Source organism: Gigantopelta aegis, chromosome 11 (assembly GCF_016097555.1).
Source record: "Gigantopelta aegis isolate Gae_Host chromosome 11, Gae_host_genome, whole genome shotgun sequence".
NCBI lineage: Eukaryota > Metazoa > Mollusca > Gastropoda > Neomphalida > Peltospiridae > Gigantopelta > Gigantopelta aegis.
In genome coordinates, this window is record NC_054709.1 from 20,826,271 (window position 1) to 20,840,654 (window position 14,384).

The 14,384-nt window shown below is 40.5% G+C and overlaps 1 protein-coding gene across 2 annotated transcripts in view; it reads left to right on the plus strand.

The window, feature by feature from the left end:
* The window catches only part of LOC121385590 (probable acyl-CoA dehydrogenase 6), a 43,643-nt gene that overhangs the window by 3,061 nt on the left and 26,198 nt on the right, over positions 1-14,384 (plus strand). For both annotated transcript variants that reach the window (XM_041516328.1, XM_041516329.1), the window contains exons 2-5: positions 297-417; positions 1,896-2,025; positions 5,412-5,518; positions 6,158-6,325. In XM_041516328.1, coding sequence (XP_041372262.1) covers positions 297-417; positions 1,896-2,025; positions 5,412-5,518; positions 6,158-6,325 — 526 coding nt within the window. The remainder of the gene's footprint in view (positions 1-296; positions 418-1,895; positions 2,026-5,411; positions 5,519-6,157; positions 6,326-14,384) is intronic.

The following is a 14,384-nucleotide window of genomic DNA, read 5'->3' on the forward strand; positions in this document are numbered from 1 at the left end:
GAAAAGTATCAGTTATAAAGTGCTCTATAGTCTATTTTTAAGGGTATTTCTACATGACAGACTCTTGTTTTACTCTGTTGTAATATCCGAACATGCTAGAGGTTGGTATGCATGTATGTGTATTTCAGATCATAGAGAAGGAGATAAATCCGTATGTGGATCACTGGGAGTCGGAAGGTTTGTAGATTAACCTGCATGTATGTGTATTTCAGATCATAGAGAAGGAGATAAATCCGTATGTGGATCACTGGGAGTCGGAAGGGTTGTAGATTAACCTGCATTTATGTGTATTTCAGATCATAGAGAAGGAGATAAATCCATATGTGGATCACTGGGAGTCGGAAGGTTTGTTTCCCGCTCACAAAGTCTTTAAAAAGCTTGGAGAGGCTGGTTTCCTCGGTGTAACAAGACCAACAGGTTTGTATTTATATACAGATAGTTATAATACCATAATGGTGTTGTCGACCAGTGGCCTATTTAAGTAACCTCTTCCAACAGTGGAGGATCTAAGGGAGTGGGGACCAAAGGGAGTGGGGACCAAAGGGAGGGGGACCCAGGATCCCCCTAAATGTTGTGAGAGTTATATTTTTATTTAATTTTTCTCTTTTTCTACTTTGGAGAATCCGAGGAATCCCTCCAGTAACGTTTGTGGCCTTCAGCCACATGTCATTGCCCCCCACACACCCCACACCCCAATGGATTTTCTCGATCTGCCTCTGCCCAACTTTGCGAGTGCAGTGCAAAGAGACTGGCAGCGACCATTTTGTGAATTAGGCCCCAGATCGTCTGTTTACCGGTGCTGCACAACAAGTTGTGGTACGTACTGCCCTGTGTGTTAAAAATAATTGTATATTATCTCTTGTCTGTGGTGATTGTGACCCAGTTTCACAACTATCATACCTGTACATACAAGTTTGCTAGTTTTGTTTAATGACACCACTGGAGCACATTGCTTAATTAATCATCTGCTATTGGCTGTAATTCTGACTCGTAGTCATCAACAGAGGAAACCTGCTACATTTTACCTAATGCAGCAAGGGATCTTTTATATGCACTTTCCCACAGATAGGAACGCATATATACACTTTACCGCAGACAGAAAAGCATATACATGCACTTTCCCACAGACAGGAAAGCACATACCACAGCATTTGATATATTACTTGTGGTATATACACATGACAGTGATGTTGATTAAACAATGTGCTGAGGTATAATTTAATTATACCTTTCTTTCTTTACTTGATGCATATTGTAGAATGTGTTTGATAGTCCCCTGCCGGAGGTGGCTATAAGTTTTATTTCCGTCTTTCTGTCCATCTGTCTGACATATAGTTTTTTCTACGTCTTTCTCACAGTGCCTCATGATATTGAGCTGAAAGTTTGTGTATAGGTTTAATTACCATGTAGAGTTACAAAGAAAGTTTGTGTATAGGTTTAATTACCATGTAGAGTTACAAAGAAAGTTTGTGTATAGGTTTAATTACCATGTAGAGTTACAAAGAAAGTTTGTGTATAGGTTTAATTACCATGTAGAGTTACAAAGAAAGTTTGACTTTTATTGTGATTTACCTATTTTGACATAGTTATGACTGGTCAGGTCAGGTAATAGGGCTTAAAATGCACATTCAGAACAAGCTGTTGTAGAGCACACCTGTCATGGGTGCAGGTGTCGACCCGTGCCGGCTCCTCCATTTAGGACAGGAATAGTTATGGCTAGATCATTTGCGACTTTTATGGGAATTCATCCAAGGGACATAACTCTATAAAAGATGGAATTTATGCACATTTGATAAAATTATGGCCCTTGAACTTTGGAAATTTGTGCCACCCGGTAGGGGACATCTATTGCTTTAGCAGTACTTTAAGAATGCTTTTTTTGTTGTTTTCTTTAGAATATGGTGGCTTGGGTTTAGATTACACATACAGTATAGCTGTTGCTGAGGAGCTCGGAAATATCAACTGTGGGGGAATCCCCATGGCGATCGGGGTTCAGACTGACATGGCCACACCTGCTCTTGCAAGGTTTTAACTTCAGTTAATTATTATTATATTTTATATATTATGTTTGCTTTGTTTTGCCATGCCTGAACTTGCCGTGCCTTGTTGTACCCCCCCCCCCCCCCTTCACTTGCCGTATCCTGCACTTCTCTGCCTTGCCTTGCCTACACTTCTCATATTTGCCTTTCCTTGCCTAGTCTTGCCTGCACTTCTCTTCCCTGCCTTGCCTTGCTTTGCCTGCACTTCTCTTCCCTGCCTTGCCTTGCTTTGCCTGCACTTCTCTTCCCTGCCTTGCCTTGCTTTGCCTGCACTTCTCTTCCTTGCCTTGCTTTGCCTTCACTTCTCTTCTCTTCCAGGCGTGACGTAGCCAAGTGGTAAAGTGTTCACTTGATGCATGGTCAATTTGGGATCGATCCCTGTCAGTGGGCCCATTGGGCTATTTCTTGCTCCAGCCAGTGCACCACGACTGGTAAATCCAAGGCCGTGGTATGTGCTATCCTGTCTATGGGATGGTGCATATAAAAGATCCCTTGCTGCTAATCGAAAAGTATAGCCCATGAAGTGGTGACAGCTGGTTTCCTCCCTACTATCTATGTGGTCCTTAACCATATGTCCGACACCATATAACCATAAATAAAATGTGTTGAGTGTATCATTAAATAAACAGTTTCCTTCCTTCTCTTCTCTTCCCTGCCTTGGCTTGCCTTGCCTTGCCTGCACTTTTCTTCCCAGCCTTGTCTTGCCTTGCCTTGCCTGTACTTCTCTTCCCTGCCTTGCCTTGCCTGTACTTCTCTTCCCTGCCTTGCCTTGCCTGTACTTCTCTTCCCTGCCTTGCCTTGCCTGTACTTCTCTTCCCAGCCTTGCCTTGCCTGTACTTCTCTTTGCAGCCTTGCCTTGCCTGTACTTCTCATCCCAGTCTTGTCTTGCCTGTACTTCTCTTCCCTGCATTGTCTTGCCTGTACTTCTCTTCTCTGCCTTGCCTTGCCTGCACTTTTCTTCCCTGCCTTGCCTGCACTTTTCTTCCCTGCCTTGCCTGTACTTCTTTTCCCTGCCTTGCCTTGCCTTGCCTTGCCTTGCCTTGCCTGCACTTCTCTTCCCTGCCTTGCCTTGCTGTGTCTTGCCTTGCACTTTTCTTCTCTGCCTTGCCTATACTTCTCTTCTCTTCCCTGCCTTGCTTTGCCTGCACTTCTCTTCCCTTGTTTGTACTTCTCTTTTCTTCCCTGCCTTGCCTTTCCTTGCCTTGTCTGTACTTCTCTTCCCTGCCTTGCTTTGCCTTGCCTGCACTTCTCTTCCCTGCCTTGCCTGCACTTCTCTTCCCTGCCTTGCCTGCACTTCTCTTCTCTTCCCTTCCCTGCTTTGCCTTGCCTTTCCCCCATCTCTTCCATTCCCTTCTTTTGCTTTATCTTCCTTTCCTCTTTCATTTTTCATCTCAAAGTAAAAAAATTCCAATGTAACAAGTAGTGTGTACAAATATTACAATAGATCAAATAATATATTATACTAATTACCAGATTATTTTTAAAGTGTTTGGTTTGTTTAATGACCCCACTAGAGCACATTGATTTATTACTGTAGATCCTGAAATTAATGCCTCCCTAAATTAATGCGTGTAACGGTGGGCAGACTAAAATGCGACATCAAATTAATGCAAATGGCCTCCCTTTTTAAATATTACTTTTCTAACAACATATGTCTGTGTACTTTTTGGTTAAATCCGAGTGCAAAGGTCTCTTCAATGAGATCAACTCAATAACATAACATGTCTGTGTAGACATTAATTAACCTGTTTAGTCCCTGGTGTTTTTGGTGAGATCAACTCAATAACATAACATGTCTGTGTAGACATTAATTAACCTGTTTAGTCCCTGGTGTTTTTGGTGAGATCAACTCAATAACATAACATGTCTGTGTAGACATTAATTAACCTGTTTAGTCCCTGGTGTTTTTGGTGAGATCAACTCAATAACATAACATGTCTGTGTAGACATTAATTAACCTGTTTAGTCCCTGGTGTTTTTGGTGAGATCAACTCAATAACATAACATGTCTGTGTAGACATTAATTAACCTGTTTAGTCCCTGGTGTTTTTGGTGAGATCAACTCAATAACATAACATGTCTGTGTAGACATTAATTAACCTGTTTAGTCCCTGGTGTTTTTGGTGAGATCAACTCAATAACATAACATGTCTGTGTAGACATTAATTAACCTGTTTAGTCCCTGGTGTTTTTGGTGAGATCAACTCAATAACATAACATGTCTGTGTAGACATTAATTAACCTGTTTAGTCCCTGGTGTTTTTGGTGAGATCAACTCAATAACATAACATGTCTGTGTAGACATTAATTAACCTGTTTAGTCCCTGGTGTTTTTGGTGAGATCAACTCAATAACATAACATGTCTGTGTAGACATTAATTAACCTGTTTAGTCCCTGGTGTTTTTGGTGAGATCAACTCAATAACATAACATGTCTGTGTAGACATTAATTAACCTGTTTAGTCCCTGGTGTTTTTGGTGAGATCAACTCAAAGCATATGTTTTTAGCAATCATTTACGTAATGTGTATATGGAGCACATAGACAAAAACATAGACATAAATGCGTCATGTTATTAATGCCAATAACACGATCTCACATTTTTTGCATTAATTTCAGGATCTACAGTAATCGTCACTTATTGGATGTAAAACATTTGGCAATACTGACAATTAGAGAGAAAACCAAATACATGTTTACAATAGTAGCAAACAGATCTTTTATATGAACCATCCCACAGACAGGATAGCACATCCCACAGCCGTTGATATACCAGTCATGGTACACTGACTGGAACGAGAAATAGCCCAATGGGCCCACCGATGGGGATTAATCACAGACCAACCATGCATCAGATGTGTGCTTTACCACTTGGCTATGTTCCGCCCCAAAGTTTTTTTTTATATGCACCATCCCACTGGCAGGATAGCACATACCACAGCCTTTGATATGCCAGTCGTTGTGCAATGGTTGGAATGAGAAATAACCTAATGGGCCCACCAACAGGGATCGATTGCACATTGAAATAGCTCTTTACCACTGGGTTATGTCCCGCCCTGGGATATTTTATATGAACCATCCCACAGACAGGATATCACATACCACAGCCTGTGGCACACTAGTCTTGGTGCACTGGCTGGAACGAGAAATAACCAAATAGGTCCACCTACGGGGATCAATCCTAGACCCAATTCACATCAGGTGAGTACTTTACCACTGGGCTACATCCTGCCCCAGGATCTTTTATATGCACCATCCCACAGACAGGATATCACATACCACAGCCTTTGATATACCAGTAGTGGTGAAATGGCTGGAATGAGAATAGCCTAATGGTCCCAATAACGGGGTTACGTTGTCTTTTATTTTTCAGATTTGGAAGTGACAAACTGAAGGAGGAGTTTCTGGCTCCCTCCATTGCCGGTGATTTGGTGGCGTGTCTGGGAGTCAGTGAGGTTACTGCTGGATCTGATGTGGCTAGTAAGTGTAGGAAGGAAGGAAGGAAATGTTTTATTTAATGACGCACTCAACACATTTTATTTACGTTATATGGCATCAGACTAAGGGTTAAGGACCACATAGATATTGAGAGAGAAACCTACTGTTGCCACTTCATGGGCTACTCTTTTCGATTAGCAGCAAGGGATCTTTTATATGCACTATCCCACAGACAGAATAGCACAGAACAATGCCTTTGATATACCAGTCATGGTGCACTGGCTGGAACGAGAAATAGCCCAATAGCCTTTGATTAATAAATCAATGCTCTCTAATGATGTTGTTAAACAAAACACCTTTTTTCTTCTGTAATATGAATGTTTTTAGCAGGCCATAGGATTTAAAATTTCATGGAAAACACTTTTTCGGTTCCGTGCCTTGTGATCATGGTAACCTATCAGAAACTGTTTTTAAAATATAATTATATATATATATATATATATTATTTTCGTTGAATAGTCGTACTCAATATAATAATCATGGGAAACGAAATTTTGGTTCTGTTATTTTACTGACACGCTACTGATGTTGTACCGGAAACGATCATTTCCATAAAATCCGAGTGCCTGTTGAGTACGTCATTAAATAATGTATTTCTTTCTTTGTAACTTTATTTTGTAGACATTCACACTAAGGCAGTGAAGAGTGGCGATGACCTCATCATCAATGGCGGGAAGATGTGGATCACGAACGGATGTCAGGCCGACTGGATGTGTTTACTCGCCAGCACCGGGGACGGGAAAGCTCACCAAAACAAATCACTCATTTGTCTGCCCATGAATCTTCCAGGTTTTTATTTTATTCCTTTTCATTAGGGGCGAGATGTAGCCTAGTGGTAAAGCATTCACATGATGCATGGTCGGTCTAGGATCGATCCCCGTTGGTGGACCCATTGGGCCTAGCATAACACTATACATAACATGCACTGTTAAAATATATAATAGAAGGCATAACACTGAATACCTTTAATGTAATATGTACTGATGGCTGACTTACTCCCCAAAGAAGGAATCTTGTAAATATTTTCCGTATTCAAAAGATGGTGGGCAATATACATGTAAGCTTGTCCCTGGAGTTTTATGTCATTGGTGTTACTGTATATACTTATGAAAAAACCAAAAGAAACTAAATGCTCTCTGGATGAAACATTCCACCGGTAGATATCGGCCATCAAACTTACATGTATTTGTCAAAAAGAGCAGACATATGAACAGTTGTGAATAGTTTTCTTTAAATGTCATGAATGTGTTGTCAAAATATAAAAATATGTTTATTCACTGTCATTGGTGTTGCAATCGTATTTATGTAATGGTTAATAATTTTAAGAAATGTTTTGTATGTTATTATAGACATTGTATGTCTGCAACAACATGCACTTTTTCAGTTTTCTCAACTGTTTCTTTAGAGAGCATGAATTAATTATGCACTTATTTGTCTTTGGTGTTACCTGTCATTGATGTTACCAAGTACTGAGTAACACCAATGACCATTAGTAACACCAATGACAATGCATTATAATAAGATGCCGTTTTCCTCACTTAGTTGCATAGTTGTATAATGGCACTTTGGGTAGAATAAATGTTTTGTTGGAATGTAAAGAGTATATCTTCAACGTCCCTAACTGCGTTATGCTTGGTTCGCGCAATTAACATCCGATTTGTTGTCGTCTGCTTGATGTTCATTTGTGAGGTTTTTCTTCACAGTTAGTGAAGATTTCCATTAACAATAAAGTTCAGACAAGTAAGTATCTAAATACAAAACTTTACAAACCCCTAAAACCATTAAGTTTACTATAGTCCGTCCCATCCTTCTACAAAAGTGTTTTTTGTTAATAATTTCAGTTTGGTTTGGAAATAAAAAAATAATAACTATTTTTGTGTCCAATTCACAAAACAATTGGTTGAGAAATAAATAACATGTAGTAAATTTCATAGTATGAAAAAAAAAGCATTCCCTGTTGAACCGACTAAGAGTCATTTTTGTTTATTCCTTAAAATTACCGATATCAAGCCCACTTGACTTAAAATGGAGGAAGATGATTAACATTTGGTGCATGTCACATGACCTCATACGTGCCAGATGAACCAGGCCAAATCATTTAATGTTTATGACTTTTAAAGCCCCCTATTGTTAGAATTTGTTTTCAGTTATTATATATTCGATCTGCAAAAGGTACATGTATGTGTATGCTACATTTTTGTGACTCAACCGTAGTGAAAAGTAGACAAATAATCTATGCATAACAATTGTAAATAATTGTATAGATTCTGTTAATTATGAATCAATTCCTTAGAAAATTGATATTTTACAATCTATTCACTGGTATGAACATAATATAATGCCTATCTGTAATGACATCCGCGTTTTAGCAATGGGTGTTGGTAAAACGTGGACCGGACCGGAACGCTGGACAAACTGATTTTTTTCCTTTTAAAAAAATATTCTTCCACTGGGCATACATGTAGTTCAGAAATATATATTTTATCGTGTAGTTGTTTTTAAAAATTGAAAATGTTGAACGGTGCATGCCGGAAATGTTATTATTCCTGTTTTACTGTATACTACTGTTTCATGTAGTGTCATTGCCAGATGTCTTCCTTATGCAGTTTCTCCAGCATCTCGATTGGGATTTGGGTCTTGTTCAGGTTCTTCTCGACTGATGGGCGATGATTCAGTTGATGATCACCAGGGCTTTGTCATCTCCCATGTCTCCACCGCATGACTTGCAGATCTTCGGAGCCCATCTGCGACCAGATTTCGGCCTTGTTCAGGTCTCAGTTGATCGTTGGAATGAAGATAGTTATTGATCATCATAGCATTGGCGTCTCAGATGTCTTTCCAAGAGTGGCAGAGTCTTTTGGGTCTCTTGATGTCGGCGCATGACTTGACACTCGGAGGTCGACTCCAGTTGTGCTGAATTAAGGTGTTCCTTCTATTCGGTACAACACTCCACACTTGAAGCTTCGTCTGCCAGTCGATCTACAGCCCAGTCTTCATTGATGGCAATGCCGATCGAACATCTTAGACAGTCTCTCCTTGCGGCCCTTCCAAGCGACTTGCCATCTCTTCGCAGATGTGTCTTTAGAAGGTTGGGGAGCTCATCTCAGCGACCAGATACTGTTCGGGCTGTGGTCTCCAGAAGAAGTCGATCTACACATCAATCTTCTGGAGATTTCGCTGTTTACAATATAATCCTCCACTGGCATTCGAGGTTGATTGGAGTGTCCCTGATGGTAGCCACCGACAGTGTTTCCGTGGTGGCTTACATCAATCGACAAGGCGGTACACACATCAGCAGTTTTCTGCAGATGACGTTCCACGTGTACGACCTGGTGGACAGCATTCCACTGCAGATCCATGCTCGACACATTCCGGGGGTATCCAATGTCCTGGCCGACAGTTTCTCCCGTCCGTCAGCTCCGAAGTCAACTGAATGGATGCTACATCCGGAGATTTTTCGATGGGTTTGCAACTGACTGTGGACTCCAGACATTGATTTGTTTGTCACATGATTCAACCATCAGCTTCGAGTCTGTGTCACCAGTCCCGGATCCAGACGCTATAGATCTAGATGCCTTGGTCAAAGTGTTGCAGAGATTCCAGCAATTCCATTGCCGTCTTTTGATTGCACCAATGTGGCCAACAAGAATGTGGTTTTCAGACCTCATCGGGCTCACCGACCCACATCCTCTACTTCTGCCAGATTGGGATCATCTGCTGTGGCATCCCACATCACAGTTACACCATCCGCAGCCTCACTTATTCCGACTACACGCGTGGACATTATCACCAAAGGCTTGAAGAAGAAGGGGTTTTCTTACAAGACTTCTGCAGCAATTTTGATGGCTCATCACTCTTCTACTACTGTTGCATATAATGTCCGATGGATGTGCTTACACCGATGGTGCATCTGGCAGAAACTACGACCTCAGTCTATTCCGATGCCTCGACTTGCAGACTTCATGATGTATTTTCGTACGTCTTTGAAGCTCAAGGGGTCGACCATTGCAGGGTATGTGTCTATGATTGCTGCAGTTCGTGATCCAGCCACTACTACGAAGCTGTCTACCATCTTTGAGATAACACAAGATGATCAAGGGACGTAAGCTGAAAGATCAAGTCCATCGCTTTCGTCCACTGAAGTGGGACTTGAATCTGGTTTTGCGGTCCTTGATGTCGGCACCATAATGAACCTATAGAAGAGTCATCCCGGGAAGCATTAACACGGAAGACTGTCTTCTTGCCTTAGATGTGGACCTGATCCGGTTTCACCGTGACTGAAATTCTGTTCCCTTGAAGCTCCTTATGAACTTTGTGGCCAAGAATCAGCTGCCTGATTGAGCTTCTCATTCCTACGTGGTACACGCCTTGTCATCCATTGTGGGTCTGGACGATATGGAAGATTTGTCTTTATGTCCGGTGAGAGCTTTGCATTATTACATAGAGAGGACTCACTCGTTCCATCCATGCTGTTCGAGGTTGTTCCTCTCCTGTCACCAAAGTCACCTGGAAGACATTACCAATAATACGGTCTCTTCTTGGATCCGGTCTACGATCCTGTCTGCATACCAGAAGGAAGGTTTCCCTGGCCATCACCATGTCCCTGCACTGCAACACATCTATTCAGCACATACTTTCTGGTTGTTCTGGGCGACGGACTCCATCTTCGATAGCTACTACTTGCGAGGTGTCTCTGCCGAGGATGTTGAGGGCTTCTGTCATCTGGGACCTGTGGTGGCTGCACAGACTTTGGTGGCTACTAGCCATCCATATCGTCACTGACCTACTGTTGACTTATAGACTGCACACCGAGATGTTTATCGACTCAACAGGTGAGGACTTGCTAAGACTTTTGTTCTTTGCACCTTTAACATGCACTGGTGCTGGAACTTTTGTCTGGATAACATTTGCCTTGCACTGCACTTGGCCATATGTTTCCTAACTGAACTAACACTTCTTTGGTGTACTAGCCAGAAAACATTCAGGGATTTGTTTAGTTCAGTGTTCTGACGGATGCACCCATACTATGTTGTTGCTTGTGTTTTTTACTAAAACCACTCCAATACGTTGGGAGGTTACCTAACACCTGCATCCCTGGTGGTATGTCTTCCCACCTTGTCAGAATCAACTTGAGATGTGGCTTCACGTTTCCAGTTCCATGTATTTCGGGGAGCCGTACATGCCACTGCTGACGGATGCCGCCTTTTCTGGTTGTTGTTACTAACATCACCTGCATGGGTTTGTGACGGGCATCCCTAGGAGGAGGGCTTACCATGATTGGGCTAATTCTTCCACTTGTCAGACTCCATCCGGTCTTGGGGAGAGCACTTGTGCATCTGCGGATCTCATTACCCGTTGCCATCTGTTGAATGCTGCACTTGTTGAGGACAGGTAATGTGAAAAGAAATGGCGAAAACTTGGAGTGTTTTCTCTTTTATAAATACATTACTTGTCCTCAAGGATTTATTCCCGCCCGAGCCTCCCAGCTTTCTGATCTCCGTTGATGCACTCATGGAAAAGAAGGAAGTTGAAGTCACATGACCGGAACTACAGGGAGCATACAGTGAAGAATTTTAGGCCATCCCATTGGCTGTTGGGATGTTTGGACCAGACCACTCGCGTGGGGGGAGGGGGGGGGGGGGGGGTGCACTTGTTGAGGACAGGAAATGTATCTATAAAAGAGAAAACACTCCAAGTTTTCACCGTTTTACTCATTATTGGGAATACAAGTATATAGTAAAATAGATTTTGAGCCTTAATATAAGCGCGGAAATAACTACGTAAATTAAAGGAGACCGGACACCAAAAGACATGTAGTGTGTAATGGATTAAGTTAGCGTCAAAGACCGCATTACTCTAACGCAAGGCACCGGTCAGCTGCGCGTCTTAGGTTTGGGGTAAAAACAGAAGTGGGCGGGATTATGCATAGATCTGAATGAAAGCGAGGCAATACGTCATCGGTGAGAGTTACCAAGCAATACCGGTACACGTGTTGATTATTTGGTTGTGCCTTTTAGTCGTCTTTTTTTTTTTCTTTTGTCTCCAGGTTTATCGGAAATTTAATTTCCAAGATAATTAGTGTTATTATATACTTTCGACGTAATTATATGATGGTTAACTGCGCAGTGTTTAACTGCAACAGTAACAGCAATGCATCCCAAGAAACGTCCAACATCATGGTTTCGATTTTAAAAAAAACCCGAAAGTTGTTTTAAAACATGGACGCATTATTGTCGTCGAACGGGCTTTACACCAACTAAATACAGCAGGTTATGGTACATTTACAATGTGAAAATTAAAACAAGTATGTACTTAAGATATACATTAAATAAAGGTATTGCAATTTGTTCACATACGAATATTTAAACTTCACATTTATTTACCTATAATTACCAAATTAATTTTCACCAACAGCCCATAATGACTCCATACTAACGTCTCTTGATCTAGTTGGTTTGTTAACCTCATAACAAAACACCTTCAAAACATGAATTATTTCGTTAGTTAACAATGTTTATCGTCAGTTCAGTATATTGTCATTAAAATTAAAATGCTAACACTTTGGCAGGAACAACATATGTACTCTGGCCAGATTGAATGATGGTTAAATAATTTTAAAGCTAATGTCGATTATTAAAGCATAATAAAATTGTACTTTTCAATGCTTTCTGTATGTCATATTAAAAATACTCTACACCAAATAATTATTTTAATACCTACCCAGGGTTTCTGCCAGAGGGTGCGGAGGGTAAACTTATATGTATGTACTAAAAAATCTCAGAAATTAATGTGTATATAATGTTTTATTTTTTCGATAGATTATAGTAACATAATTGCTGTTTAAAATTTATAAAAGTGCATGAAATAAAATGTTCAATAAAAAAACATTTCAAACCTATAACCACCCAATATACTGCTTTGAATATATTTAGTTTTTACAGGCCCGTAGGAACGAGGGGGGGGGGGGGGGGGGGGGGGGGGGGGCGCACTGACGGATGGGGTATAAACTCTACATCAGATTTTGGTTACAATGGCAAAAAATAATGTGATAAAGAAAAGCTCACAAGTGGGGGGTGCACCCCCCCCCCCCCCCCCCCCCCCCCCCCCCCCCCCCCCCCCCCCCCAGTTCCTACAGGCCTGTTTTATTATTTTATTATGTACCATCAAATTATTTTCTGGCAGAAAACCTGGTACCTTTGGCAGAGGTTGAAACAATTGGTCGTCTAATTTTCGACTGTTACCATAAAATAATATAATTAATCACTTTTGGCATCTAGCAATTTAAAGCAAAATTAACAATAGTTACCATATGGAATAAGCATCATATATTATTTTTTTTTACCTGTAATATAATTTACCTGTAATATATTTTCATCAGGACTTTCTTCTTCCTCCATGAATGATTAAAGACAATAACACTGGATATATTGTAATTATTTTTATTTTATTCCAATATATAACAAATGTGTTTTATGTCAGTATGTGGAGCAAACTACCTGAAACAGTTGGTTTGAAATCATGATTACAAAATCTTAAAGATAAAAGGAACTGGTTCCTAACTTCACCCTCTACATATTATCTACATGTGTATAGGTCTGTAGGAACGATATTTGAAGTGTGTGTGTGTGTGGGGGGGGGGGGGGGGGGTGGGGGGGGGTACAGTCTCTAGTGAAGGATACAAACTAGATTTTTTTATCTTTATATCTTTATTTATGCAAAGTAGTGAAAATTTAAAACATACATTTTCATCCTAGAGTGTGTGATGGAGAACAAGCCCCTAGGCCCGCCCCTCCCCAGTTCCTACGGGCCTGTTGTTTTTTATATTAATAAATGCAAAGACTACATAATAATATTGTCGATAAGACATGTTAGTTGTAAAGTGATTGTCAGTATGTGGCAACAGTATATTTTCCAACATTTCTGTGTTTCTGTACCCGGCTGTGGACAGTTTCGGCAGACTGGTAACACATTTTTTTAATAATTAAAAATACACGGTTTAACCAAACACATTAAAACTTGGAGGGTAACTATTTAAAAGAACAAAGATTTTTGTTAAATTATTATATCTTCCTTTGGTGAGGAAGGAACGCTTTTTGCAAATTTGCTAAATTGGCCTCTGGAATATCCACTGACGTGTCATATTTACATCTATGCTGAACAAGATTTATGATGAAATATTATTACATTTTGTGTGGTTTTCTTCTAATTAGGTCCATTTGCTTCAGTTTACATCAAAAATGTCATAAAAAATATGTTTAAAAAAATGTTTGTATGCTAGTCTATGACCGTGTGGCTTCCTCGTCTTCGTCGGCAGTTGATTCATCCGAATTTTCGTTTAAGACAACATTTCCAGGATTAGGGACAAAGTCTCGGAACAGTGGTTCAAACTGATACGGTTTGATGCCATTAGCACAAGCTGGACACAATTCTATGTCACTCGAATCGCTAAGTTCGACCATGCTGCTTGGTAGTTTCTTCAGTTTTCCTCTCATCGATGACGTCACGGGTCTAGTTCATCAATTATCGACAGTTTCCGGCAAAAGCCAACAACAACCAAGACTGGCACGCTTAACTTAGTCAATAAGGGGAGTGCGGTTGTTGCGTGTTGTGGTTTATGACGGCAAACAATTCATCACGCCATATACTTGTATGGTTTGGTGTCCGGTCTCCTTTAATGAATGAATAAATCTTTAATTTAATATTTAAACAAAATCAAAATTCTGTGTCTTAATTTAGACCGGCTGTATCTTATCAATACCGAAACACACAATTATTCTAATAGGCCTTTAATAGAAAAAAAAGTAGTGATATTCTCAAGAATAATAGTGTTTCAAGAATACAGTCTTGG